The 13,526-nt window shown below is 39.8% G+C and overlaps 2 protein-coding genes across 2 annotated transcripts; one reads left to right on the top strand and one right to left on the bottom strand.

Moving 5' to 3' along the window:
- Positions 1-382: 382 nt before the first annotated feature.
- On the top strand, positions 383-4,902 carry LOC111972239 (toxin MIT1-like). The gene is made up of 3 exons (XM_023999217.2): positions 383-648; positions 4,291-4,416; positions 4,568-4,902. Exons 1-3 carry the CDS (start codon positions 577-579, stop codon positions 4,691-4,693), a joined length of 324 nt encoding a protein of 107 aa, XP_023854985.1. The 5' UTR covers positions 383-576; the 3' UTR covers positions 4,694-4,902.
- Positions 4,903-5,696: 794 nt separating this feature from the next.
- LOC111969467 (probable G-protein coupled receptor 173) lies at positions 5,697-9,928 on the bottom strand. Its single transcript, XM_023995636.1, has one exon. The coding sequence runs from the start codon at positions 9,032-9,034 to the stop codon at positions 7,913-7,915; it is 1,122 nt and encodes a 373-aa protein (XP_023851404.1). The 5' UTR covers positions 9,035-9,928; the 3' UTR covers positions 5,697-7,912.
- Between the last annotated feature and the right edge of the window lie 3,598 nt (positions 9,929-13,526).

The raw sequence follows: 13,526 nt of genomic DNA, 5'->3' as shown, positions 1-13,526 counted from the left end.
AATGCACTTCCGGGTTGGATTTCCTCAGGTTTTTGCCTGCAAAATCAGTTCTGTTATACTCACAGACAATATTTTGACAGTTTTGGAAACTTTAGAGTGTTTTCTATCCWACTCTGTCAATTATATGCATATTCTAGCATCCGGACCTGAGAAATAGGCAGCTTACAATGGGAACGTTATTTTTCCAAACATAAAAATGCTGCCCCCTAGCTTCAAGAGGTGACAAAACAACAACAGGTTTGAGACCACTCAAAGGATGAGTATGGTAACGGTGGAGAAGAATGGGAAGAATTGGCATCACCATAGAGAATGCCAGAGGGATATTGTCGTGTTGAGCCTTACCTTGGGGCTTCTCTTTTTTTCTCCTGAGGCAATGCTGGTGCTGAGTGACTCATTGAGACTGTGAATGGAAGGCTGGGTTTATAAACCTCTCTCTGCCCTCAACACAAGAGTTTGGAGGCCACCTCTCTTTCCAAGTCAATCTAACAAACACATACACACTCAGGTACACACAGCAGACACAGCATTTCTTTCACCCTGTAGAACACAGGAGCTGGAAAACTATTCTTCTTCACCATGCAGTCCAGCTGCTACCTACTATTCTGTCTACTGCTCGTGTCCCATGACTCCTCAGCAGTCATCACAGGGGTAAGTGGAAGCCAACAGGTTTTGGGAGCCAACTACACTCTTAGAATAAAAAGGTACTATCTGGASCTTAAAGGGTTCTTTGGCTGTCCCAATAGGAGAACCCTTTGAACCCTTTTTGGTTGCAGGTAGAACCCTTAGGTTTCAGGTAGGAACCTTTTGGGAGAACCCTTTGTATAAAGGGACAGCCGAAGAACCCTTTTGGAARSCTTTGTTCTAAGAGTGTAGTTATGAGTGAATGATAATATAGAAAATGTAATATTCTGTTATGGGAAGCTTGATTTGGATGAATATGAAATAATTATTATAATTTATCAAAATCTAAATTGGGGGGTGCACAGAATGTAATAGATTCTTAGTAGATTATCTCAGTGTAATGAGAAGCCACAATACAGTTATAGCCTGCCTTTATAACATCATGTTTGATTTACATACATCATTATAAACTCTAGGCTGGCTATACACAGAGAAGAACATTTGCATTATGTTGCAGCAAGTCTGCATATTTTTCTCTGTCAATGTGAGGCTAGCCAACTGTTAGATTGCCTTAGYAARTCATATTGAAGAGCACAATCCTTTRGTTATTGCTGTAAAACAAATGTTGTTATCATGTTTTTTAAGTTAATATTTTACATTAACTGTGTAACCATAATAGTTCCTTCTGGTTGAACCAGTGTCAAATAATGTGTCAAATAAGGTTTTATTTCTCCAACATAGCTCTACCTATGTATAATGGAATAATTTTGTCAATTCATGTTCCTTGGAAAAGTTGAATGTGATGGCTTTAACAAGAAAACAGGTTTTAATATAATATTGGTACAACTTTATATAACTTAAAATAAGCTTTTGCAGTACGATGCAGGTACGTACGTACACATTGTTGCATAGTACCTATGGTACTTCAGGTACCATGCAACGTGTTTGCTATTTGTGTAGTTGCATTGTTTAATATATATACAGTACCAGTCAAAAGTTTGGACACACCTACTCATTCCAGGGTTTTTCTTTATTTGTACTATTTTATACATTGTAGAATAATAGTGAAGACATCAAAACAATGAAATAACACATATAGAATCATGTAGTAACCAAAAATGTGTTGAACAAATCAAATATATTTGAGATTTTTGATTCTTCAAAGTAGCCACTTTGCCTTGATGACAACTTTGCACACTCTACAATGTAGAAAATAGTAAAAAGAAAAGAAAAACCCTTGAATGAGTAGGTGTGTCAAAACTTTTGACRGGTACTGTATATATATAGTTTTAGCAGAATTTCCTAGGGGTTCCTAATATCTCTAGGTTTAAAAACCTGGGCAACCATTGTTTTATCAGTTTCAAAGGCGATTTGGTATCCAATTTGTGTATGGGATATAATAGATTTTTTTGAAATGCCAGAACAGTGCAGGCATAGGGATGCTAATATGAACTGAGATAGGTGCACGCAGCAATGAAACGGAAACAAATTTTCCTCAGAGACTGTCACAATAAATCAGCTCACTCCTCCCTCATCTCTCTCCTTCGTTTCATTCGAAGTGAGAGCAGTCACTCAAGTTGTTCATATCCTTCTGAGCAATTTCCGGATCGTTTTTTAGAATACTCATGATAGCCTTCATGTATTATACAGTGGGCTCCAAAATTACTGGCACCCCTGACTGGCAATGCACAAACAATGCTTTAACAAATATAAACAATATAATTCAAAATACCAACATGTGAGAAATGCTGTACTTTATTAATGTTTCAATGGAACCAACCAAAATCATACAATTATTTAATACAAAATACATTTGACCAAAATCAAGGTTTCATAATTATTGGCACTCCTCATTTAGTACTTAGTGCAACCARCTCTGGCAAGGATAACAGCATGGAGTCTTTTCCTGTAATGTTTGACAAGGTTAAGGAAAACATTTGGAGGGAGTTTGGACCATTCCTCTATGCAGATCCTTTCAAGATCCTTCACATTCTTGGGTTTGCGCTTATCAACTGCCCTCTTCCACTCAGCCCACAGGTTTTCGATTGGATTGAGGTCCAGCGACTGAGATGGCCATGGCAGAACATTGATTTTGTTGTCACAGAACCGTTTCTGTGTGGATCTTGAGGTATATTTCGGGTCATTGTCTTGTTGGAAAGTCCACCTACGGCCAAGTCCCAGCCTTCTGGCAGAGGCAACCAGATTGTCAGCCAAAATTGCCTGATACTTGGTGGAATTCATTATGCCATCAATCTTAACCAGTGCCCCTGGACCTCTGGAATTAAAACAGCCCCAAAACATCACTGACCCCCCTCCATATTTCACCGTGGGTATGAGGTTCCTCACCTTGTATGCATCTCTGTTTCGACGTCAAACATGCCGATGCTGTATCTGACCAAAACGTTCAATTTTGGTCTCATCTGACCAGAGCGCTTTCTTCCAGTCATAATTTAAATGACATCTGGCAAACTCCAAGCGCTTGCGTCTGTGTCTTGGGGTCAGAAAGGGCTTTCTTCTGGAAACCCTTCCAAAGAGCCTGTGGTTGTGGAGGTGACGTCTGATGATGCTTTTTGAAACCTGGTGACCCCAAGATGCCACCAAGGCCTGAAATTATTTCACAGTGATTCTTGGGGATTTTGTTGCTTCTCTCACCATCCTCCTCCCTATCCTGGGGGGCAAAATGCATTTGCGTCCTCTATCCGTGAGGTTTTCAACTGTTCCATATCTTTTGAATTTTTTAATAATTGCCCTGACAGTGCTCAGTGGTATATTCAATTGTTTGTGGATCTTCTTGTAGCCATTACCAGATTTATGAAGGTCTACGACCATCTGTCTCTTTTGAACTGCCAGTTCTTTTGTTTTCTTCATGGTGTTGGATGACAGTGGGATATTGCATGTGTGTTACCTCATTTTTTATACCCTAGTGAAACAGGAAGTGATGTAATGGCTCAATATAGTTCCTTAAGACTTAGATACACTTAAATAAGTGGAATTTAATTTGTGGTTTAATTTTGGTAGATGTTATTTACAATAATATTTAAGGGTGCCATTAATTGTGAAACCTTGATTGGGAGGACATTTTGAGTTTAACTCAATAATTATGTTGTTTATATTTTTTAAAGTATTGTTTGTGCATTGCCTGTCACGGCCGTCGAATGAAGAGGACCAAAGCGCAGCGTGGTGAGCGTACATATTCCTTGTTTATTAGGYTGACGCCGACAAAAACAATAAACAATACAAAAAACGACGTGAAGCTTAAGGCTATAGTGCCACAAACAAAGACAACTTCCCACACTGAAAGGAGGGAAAAGGGCTACCTAAGTATGGTTCCCAATCAGAGACAACGATAGACAGCTGTCCCTGATTGAGAACCATACCCGGCCAAAACATAGAAATACAAAATCATAGAATGCCCACCCCAAATCACACCCTGACCAAACCAAATAGAGACATAAAAAGGCTCTCTAAGGTCAGGGCGTGACATTGCCAGTCAGGGGTGCCAGTAATTTTGGAGCCCACTGTATAGTATCCCAATCATTACCAACATAAATCAAGTGCTGTAGAAATGCTTTGGCTTCTAGCAATGTTCTCACTTTTAATGCCTCTCAGTTTTATTTAAAGTTTGTTTTTCTTCTTTCAACTCTATTATATTTTGTGTGATCTCTTCAGGCCTGTGAGAAGGACTCTCAGTGTGGAGGGGGGATGTGCTGTGCGGTCAGCTTATGGATCCGAAGCCTGAGGATGTGTGCCCCTATGGGACAGGAGGGAGACGAGTGCCACTGCTTGAGTCACAAGGTGGGCCAGGTTCTGTGCATCATATCTCACTAGTCAATCTCTCAGTCTCTACTGAAAGTTGTAACGACAGAAAGAGTCCAGATTTCCTTACAAAAGATGCCATATAACATATTCGTTCACCTACTGTATGTATTTCTGTCTCTGTTTCCAGGTTCCCTTCTTTGGCAAAAGACTACACCACACATGTCCATGTCTTCCAGATCTGGCATGCATCACCACATCCGAGGGCAAATCAAAATGTCTTTCCCCGTACATGTACCAAGAATCCTACCTCTGAGGACAACCACCAAAAATGCAGCTAGTGATTTACTATGCCTACATTAGCAGTTTGGAAAATAATGTTTTCAGGACATGTATTAAAGATACTTTTCAGGTTGACTTAGATTTGCAAAGGACAATTTGTTTATCCTCCTTAAAGACATGCTCTGGAACTTTGGCGACTACTAAGTACATTTTAAACCTCCCGCTTTGGGCTGGATGTGTCAATGTGTAGATCATACATGCATAATCTATGAGTAGAATTACTCAATTAGCCATTTACGGGGACATATTCCTATATGGTATCCACAACCAGGGACTTCACTCTATACCATGTTTCTAGGGCCCACAGTTTTTACTGGTCAGGAAAAATCCTGGGCCCAAAGCATGTTGTACATTTCAAATAACTGACCCTACTTCACTACTATTGTACTATTGTACTATTGTAGTGAAGTCAGTTAACAACAAACTCTTACTTACAATGACAGCCTAGAAACAGTGGATTAACTACCTTGTTCAGGAGTAGAACAACAGAGTTTTACCTTGTCAGCTCAGGGATTTGATCTAGCAACCTTTTGGTTACTGGTTCAATACMCTAACCACTAGGCTACCTGCCACCCCAGGGTGGCTAACCCAGTGTTCCCCGGTAGGCCATCATTGTAAATAAGAATTTGTTCTTAACTGACTTGCCTAGTTAAATGAAGGTACATTTCAGGGGCAGAACAACAGATTTTTACCTTGTCAGTTCAGGGATTCAATCCAGCAACCTTCCAGTTACTGYCCCAATGCTCTAACTACTAGGCTACCTGCCACCCCAACAAAGCAACAAAGTAGCATCTTAGCTTCCCAATAATTTGAAGAGTTTGGGGATTTAGAGGTTAAAACAGAAAGTGCTATTTGCCACTCACTCTAACAAAGAAAGAAAGAGCTTTCTCTGTTAATAAGAGGAAGCAGGTCTCCAGAAATCCGACAGCTCTGAAATTGTGTAATTTTCTGGCTACATTTTACAGGGTATTTATTTAAAGCTCAAAGCTATAATTAGATTTGTCCGATGTTCGTTGACTCATATTAATCTCATTCTTTATTCATGGAGAACTGTGTTATTCAGATCTAGTTACATTTCAGACTAGTTTCTCAATATTCATAAAGCTTGGCTTCTTAATGGAGCAATCTCCCAATGTCCCAAATATAGAGCGTACTCACAGATGGGGTGGGTATCTTCTGCATTTAATATAAATTCATTGGTCAAAGCTGACAGTATCTGACAGACCGTAAAATTTGTATCTCAATAAGTTGATAATCTGTTTATTAGGTCCAAGTAGTGTACAATAACATAATGTACAGAAGTTGTTCTTTAGATGGAAAAACAAAAAATATAACCAAGTTGCCTGTACAATGATGTTAAGCTGAGAGATGAGCTATGCCATAAATGAAGCTGTGGTGCAGTTTGTGTAATGCAAACACAGCCTATTTCAAAGCCGATAATCAAGTTTTACGAGCCAAACAGTCCCTCCCATGGTAATAGAACAGTATAAAATTATGACATTGGCTTGTATAAGCCACAACGTGGAGAGCCTTGCCATTTCAATGTAGGTATATTCAGACAATGGCACCATAAACTCTGCAATAACTCAGACTTCATCTGAACTGACTCTCGGGATGAAATGTTATATTGCATTTTGAACATATTTCAGGTGTGCAAAACTGCCTCTGAGAAACTAACAGCAAAAATGTTCAAGAGGCACTTATAAGCTAAACAAAGCAGCAGAGAGAGGTCTCCTYGGGCAGAGCTGTTGTATAAAAAATGCCTGATCTGAAATGATACTGCATGAGAGAATTCACAGGTGAGAACGTTTCAGTCGCTCAGAAGCAACAGAGAGTCATGCTGGGAGTAGAGCGGAGCAGGCATGTTGTGATGGTAATGGTTGTGAATGCAGTGATGCCGGGCCAGGCCAGGGAAGGGAGGGAGGGTGCACAGTAGGTATACTGTAGGTACACCGGGATGCTCTACCCAGAAACATCAGCTCAGCAGTTCCCACTCTATCCCACTTCCCCCTAGGGAAGTAAACCCGGGCTACAAAGATTAAGGACTCCAATTAGCTGACAAATGTTCATTACATGGCTGTAACTGAGACGAGCAGTGATCAGAATAATGACTCTATTATACACTGTTGGATTCTTTACATACTGAAAGGTGCATGCTGGCTAGTTAAAGTCTTATGAGAAGAATGGAGTGTGTAAGCAGAGGCAAACTGGATTCTTGCTGCACTGCTTTTTCAGAAGCACAAAACTTCCTAAATACTCAGGCACATGAATGATGGTAACATTTTACATTACAGTGCAGAATAAAGTGGTAATAACATGGTAATAGTATGGTAACAAGTTAGCTGATCACAATGAAAACATGATCTGCCCAGATACCCAGATTTTTGTAAAATTATATTATTGTAATACAACARCCCACATGTTGTGCTATAGAGGCGGTAATGATACAACAAAATATGGTAAATTGGAAGTTAGCATTTGAGGATGAGTGGTKGAAAATAGTATGTGTCTATATTGTTATTGTATTGAAACACAGAACAGATATTGTTCAGTTACCTGTATAACAGAATCAAATCAATACTAATCATTAATCTGTTGTTTATTTACTCAGAAGTACAAACATTGCAAACATCTCTCTGCAGCACTGATGCTTTGCTTCTTTTAGAGTTCCATTGTCCTTGTCCATAGAAAAAAACATGTCATTTYTCTTTTTTACAGGGAATGTGCAAGGTATACATTTTTATCAACACATGTTAAAATCCAGGAAGAAAATGTATTTGCAAAAGACTGTAAAAGTTTGTTTTATCACCTTCTCCACACAAATAATTCTAAGAAGATTTTATGAAAGCTACAACATATTTGATTTTTAAAAAAAGTTCAGAATAAAGAAATAAACWGCTTTAGAGAATGTACAGAATTGTCTTATGTTCTTCTAACTGAATTGCCATAGGCCTACATTACTCAAATAATATACCAATGAGATTCTTCAAATATGCAACATTATTAGTAGGCCTATTCGAAATACAGATTGGCAACATTTTGCACTTTCTGTAAGTGCAAATCACAAAATATGGCCTTCAGCCTGTGTGGAAAAATTGGACAAGCATAGCAACAGAGTAATATCACACAAGGCTTCAAAACCAACATGACAGTTCTGTACGTTTTCCCTTGTCTAAAACAGCAGTAGAACCTATCAGATGACACAGTATGGCTCCATAGACATAGGTGTCTGTGTGCTGAGACAACATGGGAAACTGGCTCTGAGGCGCGATCTCAGCTCCTTGTTGAATATGAAACAAATAATGGGATTCGCCCCCGCCTGAACGAACGTCATCCACACGGCAGCAGTCAGGTAGACCTGTGGAATTGTGCCTCCTTTGACAAACACTCGAATGTAGCAAGTAACAATGTACGGGGCCCAGAGGATAAGAAACGCCAGGGTTATCATGTAATACATTTTCCCTATGCGTTTCTCCATTTTAAATTCATCCAAGACAAGCAGCCTTCTGTTGCCAATATGCGAAGTTTGTCTGATTCCCACCAAAGTTGGTGGGGTGGGACCACGTCCAAACCCTGCTATCCAATTGGCGGCTGCCTGCCCAGTTGCACCTGGCCCGTGGAAGGTCCAGTTTTGGCTTATAGCTGGGACAAGCTGAGCGGGTTTCATCTTGCGATGGTCGTACACGAAACACAACATTTTTATGTAAACAACGTGTGTTGTTCCCACGATAACAGCCAGCATCAACATGAAACCCAGGGTGTCATTTGCTTTCACATATCGGTGCTCGAAAATGCATTGTTCCTCTTCATGGATGAATTTGTAGGTGCCAACGTCAAATACAGGGGGGAAAGCCATAGCGACAGAGAGGGTCCAGACCATGCAAATCACTGCCACACATGTCCACAATGTCATTCGTTTGGAATAAAACCTGTGGTGTGCAATCGCCATGTATCTGGTGACACTGACYCAGAAGAGCAGAAACGCTACATGGAAACAAGAAAGGACCGACAGGAACGCGATAATTTTACAACGTATAATGCTGTACGTCCAGGTGGAACGGTTGTTGATTGATATCATCACAAAGGGCAAACACACGGCAGACCGTATTACATCTGCCAAGCACAGATCAAGTAGAAAATAATACGGAGCCTTGTGAAGGGAGATGTCTTTCAGCACTAACAGGGACAGCGCCACATTCCCGACAAGGCTGATGCAAATGATCAGACCGAGCGAGGCCAGTTTCACCGCAGAGGCYGTGATGGCATAATTATGTAGCGTGGGATTGCTTTCCCCAAACTCGCTTGAATTTGCCATCTATGTAACCAAGCTATTGTCAAAGGCGCGTGTATTCTATATTCCCACATTAAGTGGTCGTGCTTTCCCCGGTCGAAGTAGGCCTATCAATGATTGATAAAAATTGGCCAGCAAGAAATTAACATGATGCACGATTATGTTACACTACCTCACCGTGAACAGCATCTAGGTTTTAACAGTTTTAGAATATAATTCATTATTCTCCTGGGTTTGAAGCATTGCCTGATTTCAGAAGCGACTGAGATCCATCGAAATGTATTTTCTTGTTATCCTTCATCTCACAAGTTTCCGTTTCGAATATGAAATAGGCTACACCCATGTTCGTAGTTCCATTTTCTGCTGATAGCAAACATATTGCTCTGAAACATGCAGTCTTTGCACACACCATCTTAAATTGATCCGTTTAACTGCCAGACATTTCAAAAACACATCTCCATTTCCACTGATGCTGAGGTTCTCGTTCGTCTTGAGGAATAAATAAACATACATCGGAGGACAGGCCGTCATCATCTCTTCAGCACGCAATTAATAGGGTTGGGTAGACTATAGCCAAACCAGTGTTCAGTCCACTCAATCGAAGGCATGGCGTATGAATACATCCAGCAATACAAACTAATGCATGTCTATAAACTACAACCGTTGGTTTGCATTTGAGGAAAAGCCTACACTTTACGTTTTCAAACGAGGTTGAATCGATTATGATAAAGTGGAGAGACACTGCCGGCTAATGTCGAGATAGATTAAATGTAGGCTAATCCACGTCCTCGGATCAGAAACAGTTGTCCGATCTCCTGTGCGCGTACATTAGTCTGCGGCGCTACATGGAATCACTCAATAATTGGATCCTGTCTCATGCATTCCCAAGGCATGATTTTCCATGTCTAGAAAGGCTTGTCAAATTCAATCGTTTCAGAGTGCTCAGTTCCTTTTACACTGAGGCAGCTTTAAAGGCACAGTCATGTGTTTACAACCAACCTAACCTAAAATCCTAATTATGATCATCTCATTTGAAATATAAGTCATTGAGTGAATGCATAGACATACAGGTCATACAGGACAGCTGCATTATGAAGAATGCCACCACAGTAGCCTATATAAAGAGTTTATATTCCGGTTTCTACTGTTTTAGTCACATATTTTCAAATGCAAACCCATTTTGACTGGTCAATATGCAGGGTAGGCTTACACAATTTTGCCAACATGATTGGTTGGCACCACCAAGTATGCTAGACCTATTAGACTATATTCCCACAATTGTTTTTAACCCACCATAATATGACAATTGAATAGTTATAAGACAGAAGCCCACATATTACTATCACCAATTATATGTGATGTGTTAGATAAATATCTATCTTATTTAACAAACTCTATGCACATACTGTAATATGGCACGATATAGGATATTTGACTACATTAAACATTAGCATGTTGGAGTTGAGTTGATAACACAAATCTGGCAGCTGTGATTCACTAGTGCCATCTGCAGCCTACTAGAGAGAGAGAGAGAGAGAGAGAGAGAGAGAGAGAGAGAGAAAGAGAGAGAAAGCAGAGAGAGAGCGGAGGAGAGAGAGAGAGCGGAGAGAGAGAGAGAGAAAGCGGAGAGAGAGAAAGCGAGAGAGAGAGAGAAAGCGGAGAGAGAGAAAGCAGAGAGAAAGAGAAAGCAGAGAGAGAGAGAAAGCAGAGAGAGAGAGAGAGAGAGAGGTCCATTAAGGGTTCATTTCCTTTAGCTCATAATTTGAAGGATTTTTTTTTTGCCTCTAGCCCCCTATCCTAAAAACCTAGATACAAAAGACTGAATAAGTCATGATCAATAAAAAGATAGGCAGTAACTTGGTGAATGGCAGGTGACTCTGGATCACAGGGAGAATAAGACCTGTCTCTTATACACATCTAGATGTGTATAAGAGACAGGAATAAGACATCAAACGTATGGGCTATGCCCAGGAAGTAGTGTTCAGTCTGGCCTAATATGTTGGCCTGCTGGTGCTCATTTGATTTAATGTGATGTATATTGTCTGTCTATGGATTTTGTACACTAGGGGAACTCTCACATGGGGTTATAGGTCACTGGTCACATGTACAGGTAGGTAGCCCATAGACCATATATAGTATATACAGTGCCTTCGGAAAGTATTCAAACCCCTCCACACTTTGCTACATTACAGCCTTATTCTAAAATTGATGAAATAGTTGTTTTCCCCATCAATTTATACACAATACCCCACAATGACAATGGAAAAACAGGTTTTTAGAAATTTTAGCAAATTTATAATAAAACATATAACAAAAAATATGACATTTACATACAGTGGTGGAAAAAGTACCCAATTGTCATACTTGAGTAAAAGTAAAGATACCATAATAAAAAATGACTCAAGTAAAAGTGAAAGTCAACAAGTAAAATACTACTTGAGTAAAAGTTAAAGTATTTGGTTTTAAATATACTTAAGTATGAAAAGTAAAGGTAATTGTTAAGATATACTTAAGTATCAAAATTAAAAGTATAAATAATTTCACATTCATTATATTAAGTAAACCAGACGGCACACTTTTTAAAATGTATTTTATTTACGGATAGCCAGGGGCTCACTCCAACACTCAGACATCATTTAAAAACGAAGCATTTGTGTTTAGTGAGTCTGCCAGATAAGAGGCAGTTGGGATGACCAGGGATGTTCTCTTAATAATTGTGTGAATTGGATAATTTTCCTGTCCTGCTAAGCATTCAAAATGTAACTAATACTTTTGGGTGTCAGGGAAAATGTATGAAGTAAAAAGTACATTATTTTCTTTAGGAATGTAATGGAGTAAAAGTAGAACTTGTCAAAAATATAAATAGTAAAGCAAAGTACAGATACCCCAAAAAACTACTTAAGTAGTACCTCGGTATTTGTACTTAAGTACTTTACACCACTGTACAGTACCAGTCAAAAGTTTGGACACACCTACTGATTCAAGGGTTTTTCATAATTTGTACTATTTTCTACATAGTAGAATAATAGTGAAGACATCAAAATGAAATAACACATATGGAATCATGTAGTAACCAAAAAAGTGTTAAATATATTTTAGATTCTTCAAGGTAGCCACCCTTTGTGTTGATGACAGCATTGCACAAGCTTGGCATTCTCTCAACCAGCTTCATCTGGAATGCTTTTCCAACAGTGTTGAAGGAGTTCCCACATCTGCTGAGCACTTGTTGGCTGCTTTTCCTTCACTCTGCAGTCCAACTCATACCAAACCATCTCAATTGGGTTGAGGTCGGGTGATTGTGGAGGCCAGGTCATCTGATGCAGCACTCCATCACCCTCCTTCTTGGTCAAACAGCCCGTTCACAGCCTGGAGGTGTGTTAGGTCATTGCCCTGTTGAAAAAAYAATTATAGTCCCACTAAGCGCAAACCAGATTGGATGGCGTATCGCTGCAGAATGCTTTGGTAGCCATGCTGGTTAAGTGTGCCTTGAATTCTAAATAAATCAGACAGTGTCACCAGCAAAGCACCCCCACACCATCACACCTCCTCCTCCATGCTTCACGGTCGGAACCACACATGCGGAGATCATCCGTTCACCTACTCTGCGTCTCACAAAGACAACGGCAGTTGGAACCAAAAATCTCAAATTTGACCAAAGGACAGTTTTACACTGGTCCAATGTCCATTGCTCGTGTTTCTTGGCCCAAGTCTCTTCTTCTTATTGGTGTCCTTTAGTAGTGTTTATTTTGCAGCAATTCGACCATGAAGGCCTGATTCACACAGTCTCCTCTGAACAGTTGATGTTGAGATGTGTCTGTTACTTGAACTCTGTGAAGCATTGATTTGGGCCTCAATCTCAGGTGCAGTTAACTCTAACGAACTTATCCTCTGCAGCAGAGGTGATGGTTTATGCGACTGAAAAAAAGCTGTTATTGCTATAATATGGACTTGGTATTTTCCCAAATAGGGCTTTCTTCTGTATACCAACTCAAATCAATTTTTATTTGTCACATACACATGGTTAGCAGATGTTAATGCGAGTGTAGCGAAATGCTTGTGCTTCTAGTTCCGACAATGCAGTAATAACCAACGAGTAATCTAACCTAACAATTCCACAACAACTACATTATAGACACAAGTGTAAAGGGATTAAGAATATGTACATACAAATATATGAATGAGTGATGGTACAGAACGGCATAGGCAAGATGCAGTAGATGGTATAGAGTACAGTATATACATATGAGAGGAGTAATGTAGGGTATGTAAACATTATATAAAGTGGCATTGTTTAAAGTGGCTAGCGATACATTTTTACATCCATTTTTCCATTATTAAAGTCGCTGGAGTTGAGTCAGTATGTTGGCAGCAGCCACTCAATGTTAGTGGTGGCTGTTTAACAGTCTCATGGCCTTGAGATAGAAGCTGTTTTTCAGTCTCTCGGTCCCTGCTTTGATGCACCTGTACTGACTTCGCCTTCTGGATGATAGCGGGGTGAACAGGCAGTGGCTCGGGT

This window comes from Salvelinus sp. IW2-2015, linkage group LG1, assembly GCF_002910315.2.
Source record: "Salvelinus sp. IW2-2015 linkage group LG1, ASM291031v2, whole genome shotgun sequence".
NCBI lineage: Eukaryota > Metazoa > Chordata > Actinopteri > Salmoniformes > Salmonidae > Salvelinus > Salvelinus sp. IW2-2015.
Note: the sequence above shows the minus strand (reverse complement) of the source record. Positions and strands in the feature narration are given on the sequence as shown.